The sequence below is a fragment of the Calliphora vicina genome, chromosome 5, assembly GCF_958450345.1.
Source record: "Calliphora vicina chromosome 5, idCalVici1.1, whole genome shotgun sequence".
NCBI lineage: Eukaryota > Metazoa > Arthropoda > Insecta > Diptera > Calliphoridae > Calliphora > Calliphora vicina.
The window spans coordinates 52605293-52632684 of NC_088784.1; the positions used below are offsets into that span (position 1 = coordinate 52605293).

At 29.8% G+C, this 27392-nt stretch overlaps 1 protein-coding gene across 1 annotated transcript; it reads right to left on the reverse strand.

Moving 5' to 3' along the window:
* Window positions 1–691: 691 nt before the first annotated feature.
* Window positions 692–24882, reverse strand: Pal2 (Peptidyl-alpha-hydroxyglycine-alpha-amidating lyase 2). Its single transcript, XM_065511616.1, has 8 exons — window positions 24760–24882; window positions 24492–24687; window positions 24193–24422; window positions 21399–21597; window positions 10396–10509; window positions 1674–1761; window positions 1511–1610; window positions 692–1433 (listed from the first exon to the last, which is right to left on the reverse strand). Coding segments are annotated over exons 1-8 (1233 nt in total). The 5' UTR covers window positions 24762–24882; the 3' UTR covers window positions 692–1129.
* Between the last annotated feature and the right edge of the window lie 2510 nt (window positions 24883–27392).

The following is a 27392-nucleotide window of genomic DNA, read 5'->3' on the forward strand; positions in this document are numbered from 1 at the left end:
AACCAAACGCAGCGGATTTGTATGGTACTAACACATAGGGCTGTAAGGCATTAGCTGAGTCGGCTACCAACCAGTTACCACGGTTACCATTGGAATACCTTTCAGTGTAGTACGAATTATCATCGCTTAAATTCCACACAAAAGCATCGTGACAGGAACCAGGCCTAGTTGCGACGACCGCTCGTATCTTCATTTGGTGATCACAAATCTACATGCACAATAAATACTTCGTAAGAAATTATTCGATTAATACACTTTCATGAAACCAAAAAGTTTTAATATATACAAGTAAGAGAACTATATTCGGCTGTACCGACTCTTATATGCCCTTCACCAAATTATACATATGTAATTCAAAATAAAAATTTAAAAAATTTTTAGGTAAACAAAATTTATTTTTTTTTGCAGTTTTTTAATTTTTTGGAAAAAAATTTTTTAGATTTTTTTTGAAATTTTTTTTTAAAAATTTTTAAAACATGTCTGACAGAATTATTGAAGATTTGGATCCCTTTAAAGGGTCGGAAATGAAAAATGTAGAAATTATAAAAGGAATGACAAACTTATATACATATACCCTTCTCACGAAGGTGAATGATATAAAAAGGAAAAAAAAATAAAAATGTAAAATAAATTTTAATTTATTTCCCCCTGCCCCTTCTGCGTCTGTATTCAAGTACGTAATACATGTTAATTTTTGACAACATTAAAGTGATTCTATTTATTTTATGTTTACATATTATTTTAAAACAACAAAGGAATTAAGATAAAACTTAAATGACATTCTTATGTTTAATGTTTAAATTAGGTAAGTAATATACATAAATGTGTAGTATGTATGTATAATGTGTATGAATGTACTGTGTGTAAGTATATATGTACGTATGTATATACCTGTACTTAATAAATATGTTTATATAAATGTAGCTATGTATGTATGTATGTATGTATGTATATCCGTAATTGCACAAAACTAGTTATATTTATCTCGTATTTAATTGTGCTTTTATTTTAAAAATAATCCTAGAGATCGACTTTAAAAAGTATCTCTGTTAATATACTGTATGTATACTGTTGTTAGGTACTGTAGATATTGTAAGCATTTACCCATTTTTAATCAAACTTATTGGATCTAAACTAAAACATATTTCCAAATACGATTTGTTTGATGGTTTGTGCCAATTTCACTGACATATAACGCTGAACCATTCACGCAAACAGCAATGGAATGGGGATTTTTAAATTCTCCCCAATGACCAATAATTGTTTCGGATCGAGGATCTATGGTGAAACCGCGCACAGGTAACATAGATGTTGGGCCATTAACAGCATATACAATGTCCCCATAAGCTGCAACACCAAACACCCTGCCTAAATCTGGTTCTTGTATTGTTGCAGCTGGTTGTCCTTCGCCTTGGGATGATTTAAGACCAGCTCTGAAAAATAAATATGTATAAGTATTTAAGTAAATGGTTATAATAAAGTTGGGTCTTTTCTCAACAACAGTTCATACTTGGGACAGACAACTCGCATATTTTCCCGATCGGCGATACATAGCAGATCTAAGTGTTCCAGTAATGTGATGGCATGTGGCACTTGTAACGAAAGAAACTCTTACAAAGAAATTATTAAAATTGTAATTGAAAATTAGTAACAGTAATTTGAAATAACCTTACCGGGAGGTTGAGGAATAACACGCAAAAGCCGACCGGCAGCATTAAATTTCAAAATTCTCTGATTACAGTATCCATCAGCAATAAAAAACTGAAAGTAAAATTATTATAATGAAATATTGTGACACTAGGCCTAAAAGTTAAGTGAAATAAATATGTGCAACTTGTTAATTTTCTGCATTCGACATGAAATTTTAGAAATTCGAACAACGGACCACAAAGTCCACTCAGGATCGGAGCTGTGCACAGTGGGGCAGAATCGAAATTTTTTGGAAATAAATCTGGCATTTCTAAACGGCTGGTCCGATCGGGATAAAATTTGAGTTGGGTGTAGCCAAGGAGAATTCGAGTTTAAGTTATTAAAAATAAAGTAGGGTACCTTCGACATGTAAAATTTTTAAACACTTGCCATTTTTTTGTTTCCCATCCGATTTCAAAGAATTTTATATTTTTGGAAAGCGCTCGGCTAGATCTTGAAAAAACATGCTTGCTAATATTTGTAATCCTATTAAAATTTTGATATAAATTTTAGTTTTAGAAACTCAATGAATATGTAATATGTAATAAAATCTTTATTATCAAATCAAAAGGTCAAAGAGAATCCCGCAATTCCTAAAAATTGGAGCGAAAATCCCAAAAATGGTATTTTTTACAATTTTGTCTATAGGGTCCACATTTCCTTCGGGGCTGGGAAAATACTTTAGGGATAAATAGGGAACACATCAGGGTATTCAAAACTGCTTTCCGTTTTCTGATCCCAGCTTTGGGATTTTAGAACATGTGGCCCAAAGTTGAAATTTTGATAAAAAATAGGTCAATTTCCAAAGGGCGTAAAAAAATGTCCTATTTATCGAACATGTCGGCCCGAAAAATAGGACATGTTTTTTATACCAAAATGTTCTCCGTAAAGAAAATTTATAGAAAAACATAAAATTGTTATATGTTCATAAAGAAAGTTGTTTTTTAATAAAAAAAGAGTTATGTCGCCTTTTTGTCCAAAAAACAGCAAAAATATACTATTTTTTGAATTTTTAAATTGAAAATCTGTTATTTTTGGATTCGTAATTGATATTGCTCTGAAATCTTTTGTATGTTGTTGGTAATTTAGTTGTCTAACTAACTAACAAAAAAAATTTGAGTCCATTCGGTCCAAAAGTGCGACCTATATTTTTAAAAACACGGACCAAGGTATGGCAAAATTTTAAAATTTCAATTTTGAAATGCCTATAACTAGGAAATTTTAAGAGATAAATAGCACACGCAAGCATGTTTTTCAAGATCTAGCCGAGCGCTTTCCTAAAATATAAAATTCTTTGAAATCGGATAGGCAACAAAAAAATGGCACGTGTTTAAAAATTGTACATGTCGAAGGTACCCTACTTTGAGCCCCCTGGATTATTTGTAGGGCCCATTTTAATAACTTAAACTCGAATACTCCTTGGGTACGCCCAATTCAAATTTTATCCCGATCGGACCAGCCGTTTAGAAATGCCAGATTTATTTCCAAAAAAATTCGATTCTGCCCCACTGTGCTGTGGTACTTCAAAGTACTACACCTACATTTTTTGTGGGTTGTCTAAAATTAAAGATAGTTAATAAAATTCTTGATTAGTGGCGTGCAGGGTTGTCAGATTTGTTTAGCTCCATCGCCAAAAGCTAAACAAAAAGTCGCCAAAATATTTTTTTTGGAATTCTACATACTTATTTTATGAATTATAAACAGAGTTTAAAATTACTACTATATTAGTCAAAAAATTGCAAAAAAATTCATAATTTTACATGAAAACTGCAACAAATATTTAACAAGATAATATTTCATTGTATACATACAAAAAATATAAATACTATTTACGAATTCCATATATGCACAAGCTTCATGGTAGAAATATTTGTCGCAGTTTTTCCAAAAATATTTTGCCTTACACAATATTTTACGTTGCAGCTAGAAGACAAAATGAAAATTTTTCATTTTTAAAACATTTGCTGCCTAAATATATGTATATTTTTGGTTAGCAAAAACAAATGAAATTGCTTGTGTATAATATACAAAAAATTACTACAAAAACATCATACATGCAAACAAATTGCAGCGTGAAAACCTTAAACTGCAAACGATATGCGCAGTGAAAAATTCAAACAATGAAAATATGGAAGATGCTAAAAGTAGACTGCGAAACCATACGAAGTTGAAAAATGTAAAATACGAAATTGTGCAAAGTTAAAAAATGTTTATTTTTAAAATATTTCCGCCGCATATATGGTTTTGTTTTGCCGCATATAGTCATGGAGTAGAAAAATGTGAAAAAAACTATGAAGTTGATTTGGGTGTACAAAATAAAAAATTGTATTGAAATGTGTGTTAATAAAGAATTTAATGCAATAAAATAGAAGTTTTATTTTTTGAGGTATGTAATTGTATGTATTGTGAAAGATAAATTAAATTAAATAAGATTCTGGACAAAGGATAGCTAGCGGAGGATATTATTATTGAATTTTTTGATTGATTGGCTTTTTTAATACGAATTCAAATGTATTCATGCTGGTTTAAAAACACAAACAAAGTCGCTCTCACTTGATATTTGTATACAGTAAAATTTTCTTCATTGCAGAATTATATTTTCAGGAACTTTCTTAAATTTCTTATCTCCTGTTATTTATAACCTCTTTGTATTCATTTGTAGTGATAAATTATTCTTGCTTTCATTCATGTGTCCTTCCATAATCTGGTTGTTGCATTTTCTATCCCTTTTTAACTCTTTTCATTTCTTTTGTTGATGCTTACATTTTCTATCATTCCTCTTTATCCTTTTTTCTCCTGCTACAAAATCACTCACGATCACGATTGAACCTATTTATGTATTTGTTTATGATTTTTGCATAAATTGTTGTTGTATGTACACACAAACAGCAATTTTATATCATAATTACCTACTTGTGTGTATAAGTTGATGTTGTTGCAGTTAATTTCGTTTTGCTCCTGTTGTACTTATACCTGTGCTTTTTGGAATTTTTGAATTCGTATTAAAAAAGCCAATCAATCAAAAAATTCAATAATAATATCCTCCGCTAGCTATCCTTTGTCCAGAATCTTATTTAATTTAATTTATCTTTCACAATACATACAATTACATACCTCAAAAAATAAAACTTCTATTTTATTGCATTAAATTCTTTATTAACACACATTTCAATACAATTTTTTATTTTGTACACCCAAATCAACTTCATAGTTTTTTTCACATTTTTCTACTCAATGACTATATGCGGCAAAACAAAACCATATATGCGGCGGAAATATTTTAAAAATAAACATTTTCGCTTTAAACATTTTTAACTTTGCACAATTTCGTATTTTACATTTTTCAACTTCGTATGGTTTGGCAGTCTACTTTTAGCATCTTCCATATTTTCATTGTTTGAATTTTTCACTGCGCATATCGTTTGCAGTTTATGGTTTTCACGCTGCAATTTGTTTGCATGTATGATGTTTTTGTAGTAATTTTTTGTATATTATACACAAGCAATTTCATTTGTTTTTGCTAACCAAAAATATACATATATTTAGGCAGCAAATGTTTTAAAAATGAAAAATTTTCATTTTGTCTTCTAGCTGCAACGTAAAATATTTTGTAAGGCAAAATATTTTTGCCTTGTGCATATATGGCATTGGTTTATAGTTTGTATATTTTCAGTATTTGTGCACATTAATATGAAAACGATTCATATTTATTGCGCAGTCGGTAGTCAAATGTAAAAAACGTTTAACTAATTTTCAAAAATTAATTGCAGTTTCATTATCACTGCATTTTATCTGGAGGATGAAATCAATTGCAACACAATTTATTAACGTTCATAACTATAAAGGTAGGATCACACGATTGCCGCAATGCACCAATTATTGGTCTATTTTATACGTCAATCGTGTGATTTCACAACTTATTGGCTCATATGTCAAACCACAACAATATTGTGCTTATTTGGCCCAATCAAATGCAACCCTGGTACGGCAATCATGTGAATGCTTGATAGGCAACATGCACCAATAAAAAAGTTAAAAATACACCAATATTTATTGTGTTCTAGTGCGGCAATCAAAGAAGACAATTAGCGCCAATATTAATTTTTGTAAATGAAATATTGTTTTTGTCAGCCACTCTCTGACCCACATACATCTTTTAACATTTCTTTATTAATTTTTTTATATGATAATTAAGGCCGACGCAATTTTCTTTTTTTATTTAACAAATATTTTTTTCAAAAATAGATTGTTTTTACATTTATGTAAACAAAACAAAATTTAAAATCTAGCACAACAGCTGTTTCTCTGAGTTGCCGTAAACTAGAACAATCGTGTGACTGAAATGCGACAATTATTGCCACTAAATCGCTTTGCGCCAATTTACGACAATCAAATTTATATAAAATGAAGCAATCATGTGACTGCAGAGAATTTGATTGGGACAATTTCTTTATTGGGCCCCAATTCAGCACAATAAAAATTGTATTAAATTGGTTCATTGCGGCAATCGTGTGATCCTACCTTAAGTTATTATTCTTATCAATGAATCTAAAAGTTCGTATTGAATTTTATTACGTAAATTTTATTGGTAAAATTAACATGTTTAGAACGGCCAATGCTAAGCCTTTAAAAATTCCAGCTGCATCGCAATAATTGTAAACTTGTGGCCAAAAATCTAACAAATTTGTTGAAATTTCACCTTTAATGATCTAAGTTTAATTGATATATCGAGCCCTAACCGCGAAAATAACGTAAGCGCCAAAAATCAAATTTTATAGGAGAGAGTTTTTTTCGTTTTTTTTTCAAGTTGTGCGAAGGATTTCTTTAAAAATTTGAATGTAGTCTATTAATGGTATCATACATGCGATAAGTGTATTTTTAAGTTAATTTTGTGACCAACAAATTTGTTTTGGAGCTTACGTTATTTTTACCGTCTCTATTACAGGCAGGTGAGACTAAATTGTGGCGCATACGATAAATGCTTTACAAAGAAAAAATATTTTCTAAATTAAACACTAAATTAAACATTTGTTATAAATCATAGTAAAGATTTAACATAATATAGTAGGTGCTTAGGAAATTAAGGCACATCTTCTTCATATGTTTCGTTTAAGGCGTCTTTAATATTTTGGGAATGTTTTAGGCCAATATATTCGTTATTTGAGGAATACTATTTTTATTGCAAAGAGTTTTTATATCATTGAATTTATGTGACGAAATTTTTTAATTCTGTGTTGTATAGCGGAGGAGATCCACGGACCGTAGAAGTATTTAAATCAATGTTAATAGTCTTTTCCTCGCTATTGTCTAAATAGATGTATTTAATTGTAATCTTATTTTCTTTGGAAGAAGCAGATCAGAAAACATTTTCTAGTTTAGAAAATCAGAGTGCTTTAATGATATACACTCATAACCGTAAGGGTTTGTTCTTGCACTTCGAATAACTGTAGGCCACTCACTAGGAACCCATACAGTTCAGTTTCGAGTAAATGATTCTATTGTGCTATGAATAGAATCAACAGGCATCATGGTAAGACCTGGTAGTAAGTAAGTAATTTTAATAGATTTAATGAATTTGGATGATATAATGAAATAAGCTATCATGGTTAACATGGTTTTATTATGATTTTGCCAGGCACAGTTATCGCAATACAAACTTAAATCGTTCACAGTTTTCCGTTCGTCTAAAATAAGGAGATATTTGTACATTGCAGTACAAATTTCATTACAACATCGTTTGCCGTCTTTTTCACCCCATAAAAAACACAATCCATAAACACTTAAATTGTAATACTAATATTTTCTTGAATAAAACAGTGTAATATTTATACCCTACACCACCATAGTGGGGAGGGTATTATGCGTTTGTGCAGATGTTTGTAACACCCTAAAATATTAGTCTAGGACCCACCTGAAAGTATACCGATCGACTCAGATTCACTTTCTGAGTCGATTAAATAAATTTTTTCGGCCCAAGGACGGAGCCTATTGAAACTGGCTGAAATGTCCTACCGAAATTGGACTTCATCGGACATAAATGTTTAATTTATATGGATATATCCACAAATTTCGCTCCGAATTAGTCTTATATATACGGAATTCATGTCACCAAATGTTATTGTGATCGGCCCATAATTAGTTATAGCTCCCATATAAGACCCGCTTCCAAAAATCACTTTAACGTGCATAAATCTCTTAAAAATGTTGGTATACACATAAAATTCAACATAGTTAATTTTAATATAGACATAAATCTCAACTCTCTTTTTCTTAGTGTAGGGTATTATATGGTCGGGCTTGACCAACCATACTTTCTTACTTTTTTTACTATGAGGCATATTCAAAACTTTTTGAAGGTCGAAACTAGCACATAAAAACAAAACATTTTCCCTTTGTTTTTGATCCTTCAAAAAAATTCTTAAACTTGAATTCTTCTGTTTGGATGTGACTGCTGTCTAAATTTTTTCCTTGATCACATTTAGTACATCTATCTTTTTATATTTCAATTTCTTTTGATTTTCTCTCTAGTTCTTCGGCTACTCTTACTTTCATTTACCGCCCCTTTTTGCTTTTATGTCGCTTACGTTATTTTTGCGGTAAAGCAAAAAGGTGAGTGTCACTTACGATATAATTGAATTTGCGATATCTCTGTATATATAAAGACTTAATTTTCATTATTTCGTGTTTTGATGCGCACGAAAGTTTTCTATCGATTTTCATTAAAAACTCAATTTTGAAAAAATGGCGCTTACGTTATTTTTGCGGTTAGGGCTCGATATGCTAATTTTGAACATTACAATTCATATTCCCCTGCAGATACTTTTGGATTTAAATAAAGTTAATGAATTTTGAACTACCGAAAATTTCCAAAATGTCTGAGTTTGAGTATTAAATGAAATAATTACACAAAAACATTCATTCACTCCCAGATTTCAGTTTGCTTTTAACAATTCAGTTTGCTTTTAACAATTCCCAGCTGCATCGCAATAATTGTAAACTTGTGGCCAAAAATCTAACAAATTTTTTGAAATTTCACCTTTAATGATCTAAGTTTAATTGATATATGCTAATTTTGACCCTGCAGATACTTTTGGATTTAAATAAAGTTAATGAATGAATTTTGAACTACCGAAAATTTTCACATTTTAATATTGAAAATTCATTATATACTTTAAAAAGAGTTATATTTTCTGGTAAAGCTTCGGAACAATTTTTATTTTTATATGTAGTTTGAAGTCTCTCTCAAAAATAGAACGTCAAACTACATATACAAAAAAATGTCCCGAACAAAAAATGTTTCAGAAACTCATGAATTCGTGAATTCAGCTTAACTGTTTAAGCATTTCTTTTAAAAGTTTTTTAAGTACAAAAAACAATTTTCTTTTAAAATTTCTACATCATATTCCTCCATTTTTATATTTTGTAATTCCGGTCAAAATTTAATGAGCATATTAAGTTATCAATATTTCCATTATTATTTAAAAATTACGTCTTACTTATTGTTACTTATTGTTAAAAATGTACAACAACAACAGAATTAAATAGTCACTCAATGTTTTTTATACACGTTTGTAAATTCGCAGAAATACAGACACAATTTATAATGTACACGAATTTACATTACCATCTAGAAAGCTCTATTTCTACAATGTTCTTTAACTGAACATTCGAATTCGAATATACGGTCGCAGCAAACAGCGTTGCCAACTTACGATCAATGGTCAACTGAAAGCTTTTATTTAATAATACCCACAGATATGTTACAGTTTGCTATTACAGCACTGTTATTTGAAAGCATTATGCTACTTTTAAATCAGCCCTTAAATCGTTATATTTGAATTCAAGTACAATTTCGTAACAATATTTTAGAAGAAAAAATTAATATTGTTCACACTATTTGATCGTGTATGCTACCTGCATCCATATGATCAGATAATACGTGATTAATTTTAACTATTAATTATTGTGTTAATAAATATCAAAGAAATTATTTCAAGAAAAACAAATAATTTGTTAAAAATCGCCAACAAGTATGTAAATCGCCAAAAATCCAATTGGAAATTTTGGTCGCCAAAGGCAATGAAAAATCGCCACGTTTGCCGAGAAATCGCCACATCTGTCAGCCCTGGTGGCGTGTGCTATTTATCTCTTATAATTATTGAGTTATATAAATATGTACATTAGGTATATAACTAATTTTGGCGAAATTTTTGGCATACCACCACGTGATGGCCAATGTTGTACAAATAATGAAAATCGTTTTTTTAGGTAATTTTCTCTGAAAAATTATATTAATAATTTCATATTTTTTTTGCAAGTATGAGGGATACTTCCCTTATTTCAAAATTATATTTTGAAGTATGTATGACCCTGTATTCGTTGAAATATGTTTTTTAAAACCCTCAAATAACCCACTAGGTGAGTGGGTGACACCCACAAGGGGTATAAATATACTTACATATCACATATAGTCATGAGAATTGAAAATCAGTAAAATCGAGCCATAAATGACTGATATAACAAAACCCATGCTACCTAAAAACTCTTATATATGTCAAAAATACTTTTTGAATTGTCTGTGTTTGAATCATCATCATTTCTTCATAAATGGGGATATTAGACGATTAAAAAAAACTAAAATCGAAGTCACAGTTTTAACAGCTTCACCGTTTAAATATTTTCATAAAAGTTTGTAATGTAACTTACTTCTCCAGTTGTAGATACGGCAATTGATGTTGGCTTACATAAATGTTTAATAGATGATCCAGGTCGAAATCGTTTTCCGATCGTTAATATCGGCTGGGTCTCCCGAGGCTTAAACTGCAATAAATTAAAAACAATTGTAAATTTTTAACTAATGTTTCTTTAATCTTCTTTCTTTATACATATATAAAAATTAATGTATGTACATTAGAGTGTCCCTTAGAATTAAATTTTTTGAAATGTTGAAACGGTAATGAAAACGTTCGTAATGACCTAAAATACCACCAAAAATTTTTTTAGCTTGTTCTAAGAAGGGCAACCCGTGCCCTTCTTACAAGGGGAAAAATGCATTTTTTGTCAGTTTTTTAAAAAATTTAGCTATTAAGTAATTACCTTTGCAATTTAATTTAAAAGAATCGAAATGTGTACGTAATTGTCGTTCTAATGAGATATAAATGACAAAAATGTTAGTTATTAAAAAATCGCCAGGCCATTAACGTGTCTCAGGTAGAGATGCCAAACGGGGAATCCCGATCCCGAAAATCCCGGGGTTTTCGGGATTTCTGAAACCCCGAAGCCCGGGATTTTTTAATTTTAAATCCCGGGATTTTCCAAATCCCGTTTTTCATAAATAAATAGGGGAAATTGTCATTTTTGTGTGCCTTTTTTATGCATTTTGACATTGTACATGCCCGAATATCGCAAAAAATTGTTCAGCAAAGTTGTTAAGCTCAACTCCTGCTACAACATAGTTAATAATAATTTTTGGTTTTCCTAGAGTGGGGCCCTGGAAAATCAATTCTTTACGTTTTTTTGTAAGTTCTTTAACAAACCTACATTTAAATCCTCTTCAAACGAAATTGATTTTATCTCAGATGAGGAGCTCGAACAAAATGAAAATATTTCGATTGGTCAAAGCTAAAAGATATTATTAATAAATGTAAAAACCCCAAATAACAATAACGAAACCAAATTATAATGTAGATTTTCAACTTGCAAAAGAAAGAGATCACTTTATTTCTGAAGGAACAAGAGGAAAATACTTGCAGATTTGAAACAAAATTCGTTCCAGAAAGGTAGACGAAACCATAGATGCAATAGTATGCTTTTTAGTGTCTAATAAAAATTAATTGCTAAATAAAAAATTTACTTTCAATTGTAAAGACATAATTATGTACGTTTCTTTCTTATAATTTTCGGGATTTTAGATTTCCCGAAAATCCGGGTCGGGATTCTTTACCAAATCCCGATCCCCGGGATTTTCAAAAATCAGTCCCGATTAGCATCTCTAGTCTCAGGCCACTAGAACAAGAAATGTAGGAACAAAATTAACATATTTTGAGAAATATTAAAAAAGTTTATTCTTACTTTAAATATATCCATATTTACTTGTATATGAGTTTTTATCTTCATAGGATACAGTTAACCGAAAAAATTTATATCGCAGGTTCGGAAAAACTATAGGAGGTATTTGTAGTGTAAGATGCAAAATATACGAAAACACCTATTGTAAATAAACCACACTCGCGACATCTAGTTGCAATTTAATAAGAGAATGTCATTATAGATAATTACAAATAATAGTCATTTTACACTTCCTTCTTAACCTTGATCTGGACACGTGATTTTGTAATAAAGATAAAACCCAATTCTTAAGAAACGTGACAAGTGTTTTATTTAAATATATTGGTTAGCCCTCTTGGCAAATTACACATGGTGGCAGCGGTAAAACCGACTTTCTTGCTAAAAAAAAATAAAAAGTTTTTCTCTCAAAGCAAAAAAGTGATTATGGCCCTAACAGAAGACAAAAATTAAAAGACTTTTGTCGCAAATATCGCTCCTCCTGAGCCTTTAAATTTTTTACAACCAGAAAGTTGGACTAAGTGGCGTAAAAGATTTGAGCGTTACATGAGTGTTTCCGGACAATCTACAAATCATCCACAGGAACAAATTGATTTACTATTCTACATAATGGGTGACAAAAGTGTAGAAGTTTTGCTACAATTTGGCAATTCACCAACAACTCTGGAAATTGCCTTAAATCTGTTTGACAACTACTTCAACCCAAAGAAAAATGTTATCTTCGAACGATTCAAGTTCAACTCACTTACTCAAAAGCAAGGAGAATCGATTGACAGTTTCATTCTTTGGCGGAGAACTGCGATTATGGAAACCTTAAAGATGATTTAATCCGCGATCGAATTGTGGTCGGCATGCTGAACACTAAAGTCAGTGAACAAATGCAAATGAAGTCTGACTTATCCCTAAAAATTGCAATGGATACGGCACGACAAGCAGAGATCCAGATAAAACAAACTAAAATTGTTACAGACGATAAACAAGTTTACAACGTTCAAAAAGAAGCTAAACAACGAAATTATGGTGGTCAACAGCGAACTCCAATGTATCAAAAATCCAACATCAGTGGTAACTATAATTTAAGTCGTAATAATAGTATGTGTAGTTATTGTGGATATAAATCACATAATAGAAATAATTGTCCCGCAAAGAATAAAAATTGTGGTCTACGTGGGCATTTTGCAAATGTTTGCAAAAAGAAAAATGAGAAATTTAAATCCGATGGAAATAGAAAATTAAATATTATTGAAGTGAATGAATCAGAAAATAATTCTTCTAGAAATCATGAACATTCTGAGTACATGATTGGATCAATTAATAAACTGTTCGTTGGAAATATTGAAAAATCACGTGTAGAATCATGGTTCATACAGTGTTTCGTATTTGAGTTGCAAAATAAATTTAATTTTCTTATAGATACGGAGGGCAGATTCTATTTGCATCCCTGAAAATTTAGTTCCGGAAAATCATAACTTAAATATATTTCAGACCACTACGAGTTTAAAAGGACCCGAGGGCAACTCTTTAAAGGTTGTAGGTGTTTCTAAAATGACCCTGATTTACAAAGATAGGAAATTTTTTGATGATATTTACATAGTCAGTGGATTAGGTACTCCCATATTGGGGAGAAAGGCAATTGTCAATTATTCAGCCGCCTGTATTAGATAATTTTTATGTTTCAGAGGATAGGGATAAATCTTCTGGGGGTTACTCTCTATTGCGATGCGAGAGAAAAATGGTACAATTGGTACCCTTTATTGCGTTTTCGCATCGCACAAAAAATTAGTTTTAAATGTTTTTATTTACAAGTTTTGACATTTAATTTTGTCATTCTTCGCTATTGTTTATTTTGTGGTGTCAGTATTGCTTCTTTTTGCGAAAGCGTTTGCGTAGACGATACAGAGTACAAAATTGTATTCTTAACGCATTTACCTTTCGCGTCGCAATAGAGAGTAACCCCCCTGATATAGTTTCCAGATTCCCCGGACTACTTCGGGAAATAGGAGAGTTTAAGGGAGAGATTAGCATTAGATTAAAGGATAATGCGATTCCCTTTGTGCAAAGTATACTAAGTAGAGTACCAATCCCTTTACTTCCTAAACTGAAAATCGAAATAGATAGATTATTGAACCTGGACATAATTGAGCGCATGGATGACGCAACTGAATGGGTCAGTTCCATTGTAGTTGTTCCAAAACCCAACAATGAAATTAGACTGTGCGTAGATTACACTCAGTTAAATAAATCAGTTATTAGACCATATTTTCCAATGCCAAGAATTGAACATTCCTCAGCTGAAATTCGGGAAGCAAAAATATTTTCGAAAATTGATGCTAATAAGGGATTTTATCATATAAAATTAACACCTGAAAGTCAATTGCTAACTTGTTTTATATGCCCATTTGGACGTTTTATTTTCAAAGGGCTACCTTTCGGAATTTCGTGTGCGCCTGAATATTTTGTTTCAAAATTTAATAAGGTTTTAGATAGAATAGGAAACTGTATTTCGCAGTACATATTGATTTTTGGTAGAAATCGCGACGAACATGACAACGCACTAGAGAAAGTCTTGGAACGCCTGAGTAGGGAAGGAATAACCATAAATAAAGAAAAGTCATGTTTTGGTGTGAACCGTGTTACTTATTTAGGTTACGTCCTTTCAGCAGAGGGTATTTCGGTTGATCCAGAACGTATACAGGCTATAGTTAATTATCCCAGACCTGAAAATAAGACGGAAGTCCAAAGGTTTCTAGGTATGGTTAATTTTGTTGCAAAGTTTGTTGCTAATTACTCAGAAATATTGGAACCTATAAATGTTTTAACGGGTAAAACTGATTTTGTATGGGACGAATTTCAAGAGAAAGCTTTCACGGAAATTAAGAATAGTTTGACAAAAGCACCGATTTTAGCCTTCTATGACACCTCAAAGAGAATAATCATTAGCTCAGACGCATCGTGCTATGGTATTGGTGCATGTCTGTTTCAAGTAGACAATCAGGGAAATAGACAAGTAGTACCGTATATATCCAGGACCATGACGGAAACAGAGAGACAGATTGAGCGTGAGGCACTAGGTATAACGTGGGCTGCGGAGAAACTAGCAGAATATATAACGGGGATTCATGTGATATTTGAAACGGATCACAAGCCGTTGGTTCAGATTTTACAATCTAAAAATTTAGACACTTTGACCCCTAGACTTCACCGATTTAGAATGCGCCTCATGCGATATGACTACTCGGTAATATATATACCAGGAAAGGACCTAAAAATAGCCGATGCTCTATCGCGCTGTCCAATAGTTCTTAATTATATACATGGGTATTACGAAATGTCGTAGATTGGCACAAACGTCAGTTATGTGGTTAGGTCTTAGCACACAGTTAGAGAACTTAGTAAAGAATTGTCCAAAATGTATAGATGAACGAATTAACACAAGGGAAACATTCGAATTTGAGACCCTACCAACTCGTCCAATGGAAAATAAAATATGCAAATGCATATTTTTTCTGGTGAGTCTAATGAGCACATGGATAAGATATTTACACGTTTCAGAACTATTTAAGAATTTTGGCATCGATTTTTTAGTGCATATTTTTGCATATTTTACCCTTAAATGCATTTTTTTGCATGTATTTGTTTTAAGAGCATATTTATGTCATATTTTGCGTTTTTAGAGCATATTTTACTGTTTAATAGCATATTTTGACTTTTTCAAAAACAAATATTGTCTTACTTATTTTTCGCTGTTGCGTTAAAGGTTTTTACTTCCTTTGTTTAAAATTCAAAATTGAAAAATAGATTGCTTTTTTTAATATAAAATAAGCACTTTTTTAATAATAGCGCCATCTAAATATCAAATTTTAGTTCTAATTCAAACTTAACTGTTCTAAGTGTTAAAGAAATATTATCTTTTAAATTTGCTCCTATAACATCAGTTGATGTCGAAAGAACATTTTCTATGTATAAAAATGTTTTCAGATCCAATAGACAACGATTTTTATTTGAAAATTTAAGTCAATATTTTGTAATTTATTGCACAATAACTTTAATTGAAGAAGTGACTTTATATTTATATAAAATATCATCAAAAATACCTCTCGAGGCCTTTTCATAGCTTATTGTTTTAATGTTGTATTTATTTTTTGTTATACTTGTTTTAGTTTATGTTATTTTTTGTTTATTTTATGTTACTTTACCTATTTAGAAATGAATTGTATTGATTTTTTTAAATAAAAGTATATTTTTAGGTTAAAAATTATGTAAAAGTTTGTTTTTTTAAGAGCATATTTTTTAAATTTTAAGAGCATATTTTTAAGTTTTACTGCATATTTAAAGCGCTTAAAACGCTTTTTTAGAGCATATTTCCGGTTTCTCTGCTGATTACTAATCTCGTTATTTTGAATTTTTTCCTTTAACCTCTATGTCCGAGGAAGACATAATTGAAAATGTGAAAATATTTTTTTCACGGTTTGGAATTTGTTCTGTATGTAGAAGCGACAACGGCCTTCAGTTCCAATCAAAGTTTAAACAGTTTGCACATGATTATAACTTCCAACATGTGACAAGTAGCCCTTATTATAGCCAATCAAATGGTGCTGCCGAATCGGCAGTTAAAGTGGCGAAACAATTGTTGAAAAAATGCGACGACATACACGATGGTCTACTCAATTATCGTTCGACCCCGTTAGCAAACGGATTTTCTCCCGCAAAATTAATGATGGGTCGAAAATTTAAATCATTGGCTCCGATGTTGCAAGGCATTGGAAAAGGAACTACTAGTTAAGAAAAAACAAATTGAGAATTATAATAAAAGACACGGTACTAAAGATCTTTCGGAACTAAAAACAAGGGATAGAGTATGGATAATTGATTTGCGAAAATACGGAAAAATTTTACGAAAATTGGATGAACCAAGATCGTATAGACGAAACAGAATTCACCTTATTCCTGTCTCAAGTACTAAAAATTTTTATGTTTCAGAAGAATTATATAACCCAGCTAGGCAACGAAAAACGCCCGCATGGGTGAATGATTATGTACTTGAATAATATGCATACTCAAATAATAAATATTTGAAGTTTGTAAATAAAAATATATGTATTATACTATATCATTTAAATTAAATTTGCTATATAAAAAATATATGAATTAAAAAGAAATTGATATAAAATCTTCTACTAATTTTGAAATATAACAGTATTACAGAAAACATAAATTTAATTAATATTAAAACTATAGTATTAATGTAATGTAAGTTGAATTACTGAACTATTGTAATATTAATTAAAATTTTAAATATTGATCTTAAAAAGGGGGATGTAGTGATAGATGCAAAATATACGAAAACACCTATTGTAAATAAACCACACTCGCGACATCTAGTTGCAATTTAATAAGAGAAAGTCATTATAGATAATTACAAATAATTGTCATTTACACTTCCTTCTTAACCTTGATCTCGACACGTGATGTTGTAATAAAGATAAAACCTAATTCTTAAGAAACGTGACAAGTGTTTTATTTAAATATATTGGTTAGCCCTCTTGGCAAATTACACAGTATTGTCATATTTTTTCACATTTTTATTCCTTGTTATGTTGTAAATAAATCCCCATGTGATGAAATATTGAAATTTGTTTAAGAAAATTTTTAAAAATTTGAAATTGGAGTTTTGAAACTGCCGTTAAAAAAATATTTTTTTTAGTTATACCTGCGAATAGGTGAACTATATCATATGAAGATATACAAGTAAATATGGATATATTTTAGCCCATAATCACAGGCAAACATAAAGTATATTTTAAGAGAATATTGGGAAAGATTTTGTAATTATTTAAAAGTTATCAATACAATTGGAACCAAAATATCCTAAGTATGATATTAATCTTATTTTTTCCATTTTTCCCCCACAAACAGCTTTTTTTTCTTTAGATTCCATGGTTACTTCTATTGTTTACCTTTTTTAGTGTTTGACTATGATTATGGGCCAATATCTATACGAAATACAATTTGAAATGTTCTTAATCACTTCTACATTATTTTGTTTATTTATAAAAATTTTACATTTTAAATATATTCCAAAAATTAATTAGTAAATAACAACAAACTTTAACAAAAATATGAATTCAAAGAGCCTACAACCTCTTTGTATATTTTGTGACAATTTTTATTGAAAATCTAACTAATCTGATACATCTTAGTTTTTCAGGCAATTATTTAATAATAATTGAACTTTAGTACAGATGTTTAATTTAATGACTCGATTTGAAGAAGAAATTTTATTTTGTATTGCAAAAAGTGCTGGTATCGGTCAAGCTTCGTTATTTTTAAAATAAAACTTGATAATTTTTAATATCAATTTCCGTAATTAATTAAAAAAAACAATTTTTATTTTGATTTATTTTGAAAAGTGCCAAAATAGTATCGAGTGTGCCATTGTGCCCCTCAAAAGTTAATAGTGCCAAAAATGGCACAATGCCACAAATCCCATCACTGACGGGATTCTGTTCGTTTACTTTTAAAAACTTGTAACGAGAGCGCAAGAGAGTGTTAAAAGTGACAGTTCGTAGATTGAGAACATGATATTTCATACTATACATTTTTTGTCCAGTAAAAAATATCAACATAAAAATATGTTTAACCTTCGCTTTACCAAAGGTTTTTTATGTACATGGTTTACCAATACCCACCCGGGTGACACTACACTTCTATAAATACATGCGACGAACGAAATTTTAAAAAATGGAAAAAACCTTATAAAAAGTTTAAAATGGTTCTATTAAATTCTATAGAACTCTAGAATTTGTTCAGTGAGTACAAATTTCATTTAAATCGAAACAAAATTAAAAAAATATTAAACCAATAAAATCGATGTGGTCACCCGGGTGGGTATTGGTAAAGCGAAGGTTAAAGCATTTGGTTGCAAATGTAAATAAAACTAAAAATTTGAAAATTAATACAATTTACAAGTTTGCAAAGAAATTATGTAAAATAACACAAAACAAGCGTTTTTAGTTGATTTATAATAAAATACAACTTATTTTTACAAATTGTTGTTCGCGTACTTTTTTTGATTATTTCTCAGATTGAAAAAAATTCCCCCGGAGTTTTTTCCCTTTTCATAGAATTTAGAGTGTCCAAAAAACCGGCAAATTTAAGAAACCGGTTTCTGGTTTAACCGAAAAAGTGTGTTTTAGATAAAACCGGTTTTGATTATTGTGTATTAAAAAACCGGTTAAACGGTTTCGGTTTTTGTTTTTAAAAAAACCGGTTAACTAACCGGTTATTTAAATCGTTCCAGCCGTTTGGCTGTAATTAATTATGGCCAAAAAATGGGGAAAATTTCCTATAGTGCTATGGTTTATATTATAGAGACGAGACGTAATTGACAAAAACCAAACTCTGTTGTCAAAAACTTAACTCTTGTAACAACAAAATGCATGCCAGTCAATGTATTTTGTATTTGTATCAGACATTTGTTTGATTTGTTGTATTTTTGTTTGACAAATCGTAGTGTCTCGTCTCTACATATGTATAATTATATTATATATAATGGCTTATATACCATAGAGAAAATATACATAGAGCGGAAACTGGTGAGAATGAATTAGTAAAAAAAACTATGTGAAAACAAAAACAACACCCGTATGTGTAACATTTTTGAGATATTTTATGTTTGAGTTTTATTATAGTTTCCGCTCTATGTATATTTTCTGTATGGTTATACTAGTCATAGAGAATAGACATGTTTTGTTTGAGTTTTTTTCTAGTTTCCGCTCCATAGAGAACATAGAGCGGAAACTAGAAAAAAACTCAAACAAAAAAATTACTCAAAATAATCACACATACGAGTGTTGTTTTTGTTTTCACATAGTTTTTTCTACTAATACAATCTCACCACTTAGGTTTTTGACAACTGAGTTAGGTCTTTGACAGGAGAGTTTCCGCACTATGTCTATTCTCTATGTTCCGCTCTATGTTTCTCTATGATACTTGTCATATACAACGTTTATACGTAGCCTATTCGCAAATAAAAACTCTCTGTTTATATGTCACATTAGTTACGGAAAATTCTTGTTTTTATGAGATGCCGGATGGTAAAATGTAATTATTTGGTAGCTCTTTTATTGAATAAAATATGATACATTTTTTATTTTTTTAAATGTAAAAATTATAGAATCAAAAATTCTTGTCCGTCTTGCAATCCAATTAATTCAAAAACGCAATGAAATATTTAAAAAACGTCTTAATAAACTAAAAGCGTTAAAACATATGGCAATGCTTAATATCTTATTTGCAAATAGTGTCGTTAATCAGGAATTGTTTTCGTGAGTTAGCTATTCGCAAATAAAAAATTAATTCACTGTTTATGCGGCATTTTTTTCTAATTGCAATATTTTTATTTGCGAATAAGCCGTGCGTATAAACGTAGTAATAGAGAAAACACATAGAGCGGAAACTCTCCTGTCAAACCTAAGTGGTGAGAATGTATTAGTAAAAAGAACTATGTGAAAACACAAACAACACTCGTATGTGTAACTTTTTGAAGTAATTTTTTTGTTTGAGTTTTTTTTTGAGTTTCCGCTCTATGTTCTCTATGGCGGAAACTCTCCTATCAAATACCTAACTCAGTTGTCAAAAATCTAAGTGGTGTGAATGTATTAAGAAAAAAAATATGTGAAAACAAAAACAACACTCGTATGTGTAACTTTTTTGAGTAATTTGTTTGTTTGAGTTTTTTTCTAGTTTCCACTCTGTGTATATTTACTCTATAGCCTAGTACTCTGTTCCTATTTGCGAAAAATTATGGTTTTTTCATGCGAAAAATTCTATATGCTGTTTGACAGCTAGCTGTTAGTTTTAATTTCGTGCGAAATAAGTGCTGCATATGTTATTTCGTGTGGAAAAATAAGGTTGCCGGATTATTTCACATGTTTCCACAATAAAAACAGAGTACTGCTTTTGCGAAATTATTTCGCATATATTTCATTCCAAATATTTTATATGTAGTTTGACAGCATTTCGCACGAAATTTTGAACAGAGTACCTAGCTTAAGATACTAGTAGTCAATGCCATAGAGAAACAACAAGAGTAATCATACATACAAGTATTGTTTTTGTATTCACATTGTTTTATTTACTAATACATTCTCACTACTTAGGTTTTTGACAACTGAGGTAGATCTTTGACAGGAGAGTTTCCGCTATTTGTATATTTCTCTATGGTCAATACTTTGTATACATCCGTATTAAAAATCTATAACAGAAAATACACAAATAAAGTTTTGAAATATCTAAATATATTATGAATATTTAGATACTTTTTTCATTTGTAAATAGTTTTGATACATTTTTCTGACCTGAAAATGGTATAGCGTTTGTTTGTTCATACATATTTTTATATGCTAATAAAAAACGGTTAATAGGTTTTTCATTTAAACTACTCAAACATTATCAAAATTCAGATTTCATTGTGTCAACCGAATTTGGAGCAAATCTATTTGATTGATCCAAGTTTTCAAGTTTGGAAGTTTCTGCAGATTAAATCTTATATATTGACAATTTAAAAAAAAAGAAAAACATTTAGCAATAAAACTATAATAATTTGGTTGCTACAATTAACGTTATGTGGACTTGTAAATTACCTTAAATGCTTGATGCATAGCAACATCAGTGATCCAATAATTTCCATGAACATCGATTGTCATACCGTGTGGCATATAAAATAAGTCCTCACCCCAACCAGATTTGATTGAACCTGTTTTTGGATCCAATACATATATGGTCTTTTCCTGGATAGGCCCGTATTCAATCATGTAATAAATGTTGCTATCATTGAAAGTGCTTTTTTTGGAAATAAAGAATGATTGAGAAGTAATAAATAATTAAGGGGTTTTAATGGTTTAAAAGTGTGTGAGTACGTATTTGTATTAGAGTGGCGCCCTTTATATGGAGCCAAAAAACTGGTCAATGTTCCAATTTAATTTATAGTTTACTTCATTTTAAGATACCATTTCTTTAGGTTTTATTTGTTAATGATTGAGTAAATAATTTTGCATATACATAAGTAACTAAAGAGCCAAAATCATAGAGAATAGACATAGAGCGGAAACTCTCCTGTCAAAGACCTAACTCAGTTGTCAAAAACCTAAGTAATGTATTAGTAAAAAAAAAATATGTGAAAACAAAAACAACACTCGTATGTGTAACATTTTTGAGTAATTTTTTTGTTTGCGTTTTTTTCGAGTTTCCGCTCTATGTTCTCTATGGCCAAAATATTGTATGGAAATCATATTAGAAGTCACTAAAAATATTTATTCAGTTCTGATAGTGTATATACATGATAAAAATATAGAAGGTAGTTTCAATCAAAATTTTTTTTTTTCAAATAAGGTTTTTTGAAGTTTCCTTATTTTGTGAGCATTATAAAAAGCGTTGCCATATTCCTAAAAATTATTTTTATTTCAGAGAAATTTTTTACAAAAAAAGGGTAATTTATAATTTAGTATTTAAATAAAAATGTATTAAGTATGTTGCGTTGGAAGTTAATGTATTAACTGAAATATTGCTTTTAAGGAAATGGTCGGAGCACACCATTGGATCTTTTGGCAAATCTTCTTCGCAAGTTTTACATACATCCAGCCACTGTTGTCGTTTGTTATGTAATGTAGGGACTTTAAAAAAATTTACATTTGAATTTTTGCAAAAATATTTGGTATTTTCGCAGTTGGGGAAAATGCAACTCATGTTTGTTAAATCTTAAAATAATGTTCACAAATTAGCTTTGAAATATTTGAAAATGAAAATCTTACCTTTGATCCCAATTTGATAGTAAATATTTTTTTTAATATTTTTCAAATTAATGAAAATTATGTATTAATTTTTTCACAAACTTCAAAGAATATATGGGAAAATTTTTAATTAATATGGTATTACTATTTTAACGAAAACGTCAAAATCCTTAAGCATGTCAGACGTAGAATTTTAAAAAATAAAGAGAGAATGAAACTACCTTCTATTTTTCTACTACGGTGTATATATAGTATATATATATATATATATATATATATATGTACATTAGGGTGGGTCGATTTTTTCACGAAAAATCGTATAGCAGAAACGCATTCTATGGGAAATTCTAAGAAATTTTCCCAAGAAACCATAGGTCTAAAATCAAATCCTATCTTGCGCATTTCGTCTTTTATCCAATGATATTTCAATATAATTTTTTTTTTAATAGTTTTTTTTATTGGATAAAATACGAAATGCGCAAGATAGGATTTGATTTTAGACATATGGTTTCTTGAGGAAACTTTCTTAGAATTTTCCGTAGATTGCGTTTCTGCTATACGATTTTTTACTTTTTGATCCTCCATAAAAACTGTTCGTGGCTACATTTTAAGAGAATTTGAAAGTCTGAATACATCATTATTTTGTAAATTCCATTTAAAAATATAATTACATTGTTTTTATTTAAAATTTTTCCAATTATTGCAACAAAAAAATCTGTTTTTTGAGGTAATACCATTTTTGTGAAAAAATGTGAACAATTTTATTATAAAAAGAGTCACATTTCGAATTAAAATAAAGTACAACCAATTTTATCAACAAAACAGTATCAACTCAAAATACAACCAAATATAAATAAAACAATTTGATTATTTTTAACTTGAATAAAGGCTCAACTCAAAATAATACCTTTTTATGAAAATATACTATGTATTTCTATTTCAACTTTTGTATTAACTTGAAATAATACCTTTTTGTTGTATAAAAGTACTCACTACATTATCACGAAAATGGTCTCAAATATTGTTTTCGGGGTGAAATAGTAATCGGAATACGTTGAAATTTTTACATTATATAGATATTGATGTTGTTAGTTGATTCCTTGAAAAAAGTGAAATTTTAAAAATTTTGAGTTAATACCCTCTTGTTGATCAAGTGCGATATATTTTTTAATTTTACGATGGCACTTCAATTACTTTGCTAAAATTAAAAAAAATAAACGTATTCTCGACTTTACCACTTTGGCATTCTTAGGTGATGATGGCACATAAACTTATCGTAGATGAACTAACTTAAATTTTAGAAGACACTGTATCAAAATATTGACGTAGCCCGCTGTAAATAATTTAAAGTTTTTAGTTCGTCTCAATCTATTTTTTTAAAATTCCAACTTTGACTAACTTCTTAACTTATAAACGCAGTTAGTTTTAATCCATCGACTTTCGAAACTTAGTGATCAAAGAATCGTTAATGCAATAATGTAAATAAAATTTAATTTTTGAATAATTGGCTAGTATAAGTCAGTTTCATTGACGTGAAAATGTTTTGGGATTTAACCATATATGAAGTAACTTTTATTACAGTTGGGAACATTGACATTTTTTTTTGGGGAGGAGGGGCCACCCAAATGTGTAACAGATGTTAACCTACTTAGCATCCCAATATCTGTCAGCCCGATGAAAAATAACAGGATTACCTTGAGGGTCTATTGAGACAGCTGTTACTTGCCCGAAACTGTGGCTACTTGCTGGCCAATTCTCAACTAGTACTGGTGTTGGGACATATGAAGGTGCAGTGGGAATTACATCAAAGTTGGAAGCCGCAGAGATTTCTTTATCGCTTAACACATTCTTATCACTTTCCAAATGCAATTTCTTTATCTGTAGGAAATACCAAAATTATGTATATGTAATATTTATGTTGTTAGTGGCACTTTAAATTAAAATTACAGCAGCATTTTCCGTCAAGCGCCGTTTTATGAGAGCTCTGACATCGTCAAAGAACCTTTCATTTAGAGTTAGCGTCTCATCGGGAAAGTCATCCACATGGTGTGTCGGCATATGTTTGGCCGTCACACTTGCCATTATGGTTGTCACAACCCCAAGAATAGTGAAAACATTCAAGGTTGTGGTAATTTCAAGTTTCCTTTAAAATATACATATTTTTTATATTTACTTTGTTCAAATAAAATGTTTATTTACAGATTTTCTTTCTTACATCGTTTTGTATTATTTTTGTTTTTGTCGTTTGTAAAATGTTTTTCCAATTATGTGTACACTACTTTATCATACTGGGACGCGTTCAATTCTTATTAGTTTGCAACAATTATTTCGAATGAAAGTAAAATTGTGTGGATTGGTGCAGTTTTATGTATGTATCTCCGTACGAATACTTTTAGAGCTATCAAGAACTGAATACCACGTAAATACTAAATATTAGCGCATGCGTCACAAATATGTATATATCAGTTGATACAGTGGTTTGGTTCCAATATAAAAGTTGTAATATTTTTTATTAAAATGCTAACAACTAACTGACTTTATAAACTTTTTAATAGTACGTTGGGTACATTGTTTTATGTTCCAAGCTTCATAAATTTAGAAAAGTACATCTTTCAGCATTCTCATTCATTCAGGATCATAAGTGTCTAATTCATTATAATAGACAAACATAATTAGAAAAGAGAAAAGGTACCCATAAATGTTTAATTTCATGTTTCATTAATATAGAAAATTAAAAGGAGCCATTGAAAAGACGAAAACTTACCCCTTTGCGTGAATTCATTTCATATGAGATCAGAGAGCTTAAAATTTAATTTGTCTATTTGTATTATTACAAACATTTCCAAAAGATCATTAAATGTATCCAATTTAATATTTCAGGGTTCATTATTAAAGAAAATTAAAAAAGTACCATTAGAAGACAGAAAAGGTATAAAGTAAATCAGTTTAAAAAATATTTTTCCCGATTTTGACCCATTGTAGGTCCGACCTACTATGGCCTTATATACGCCGCACAGTGCGTTCAATAGTGCCTAAAGTGGCGATTAGGTACTCATAGAAGCCGTAGTTTTAAAATATATCTTTTTATCTTACTATAAGCACATAAAAACGCAGCATTTTAGAAAAAAAAAAAGTTAAAAATTGTTTTTAATCCGTTAAGCGCTTTATTGTTTTATGGAAAAAAGACCTTAGTTCACAATTTATGCTGTAACTATGGAATGGAAAGCGATAAATTAATGAATAAAATTGGAAATTAAAGCAAACTTAATGTGCTATCAAAACATTTAAATAATAAATTTATTGTATGTATTTACATTAGTATAAATTTAATTTAAAATCTAATATTTGTTTTTTCACAAAATTTTATAAATGTAAAATTTTTTTTAAAAAAATCGCAAAAGAGAATATTATCATTTTTTAGTAATGAATAATCATAAATACATAAAAATACAACTTTAAAAAAAATTTAAGAAAACATTTTTTAACCTGTTTTGTTCCAGCTAGGGTTTGGGGTTTCCCGGATAATTTAATTTCCCGGGAAACGGGAATGAAAAATTCCCGGGAATGCTTTTTTAACTAGAAAAATAAGTAAAAAAAAATTATTTCATAAAATTGTGTAATTTTATTAAAAAAAAGAAAAACAATACATTACAATTTAATTATACCCACATAAAACCAAAAAAGTTTGTTAAAATATTTGGAGATCATGATATAGTAGAGTATAAGAGCAATTAAGTGTCAACAAATTTTATAAATTGTGAACGTATCTTTATAATTCGATGTCGATTAATATGTTAATGGGATTTTTAATGCACTTTTTGGATTATTTCTTTTGATTTTTATGTTATATGTCCCTCATAGAACTATTTTTTTAAAAAATTGATTTGTCAAAATTACTAATGCATTCAATAAGTCATTCGACGAGAAAACTCTTTCGCTTTAGACATGTGTTGGCTTTATCGTTATTAATGCATTATAAAGATAATCAAAATGTATTCTCCGATTGCTACTTGCTTCAAATAAATCTCATTAACCCTTAAAACTTTCAGCATTTGATTTTAAATGTTTAGGGCTTTCCTTTTCAATATTGATTGAATATTCTAATTGGTTTTTAAAATGTTTCTCCATTTGTATTTCGGAAACCTCATCATCAACGCTTTGAACAGATGAGGGAACATTGTGGTCAAATAGACGTTCATACATTTGCTGTCCATACATTTTTAACATTGTGTTTTTATATTATAATTTATCTTATAATGTTGAAGTTTTTAGGTTTAATTTAATTGAATGAACCGTTTTTTGAGAAATCGTTGAATTTTTAGATAACTGCTGTTCATAAAGTGTGTTCATTATATCATCACCTATCAGAAAAATGGTTTCATTTAGGCTTAATGCTTCTACTATATCCTTAATGGTGTTTAAAACCTCCACTAATATTTGGAATAAGCCATTTATCAAGCAGAGATGTCATATTTAAATATATTAAAGTATTTTTAATTAATTTTAAATTTCCCGTTTTTCCCGGGAAAAAATTTAAATTTCCCGGGAATTCCCGACAATAATTTTACGGGAAATCCCGGGATTTCCCGGACCCAAAACCCTAGTTCCAGCATATGTTTCTTTTAGCAACAGGAGTTCTTTCACTATAACTTAAATAAGTAAAAAACCTCAATAAACCTGCGCTATTTTTTGGATATATAAGCTGAAATGTCATATTTTAAGAGCATTTAATGAAATTTATCCGATCTCGCCCTGAACTTTTTTAAACTCAATCTATATATCGAAAATAACCCAATAATGAAGCACTTTAAAAAAAATATAAAAAATAATTTGCAAAACATTTATCTA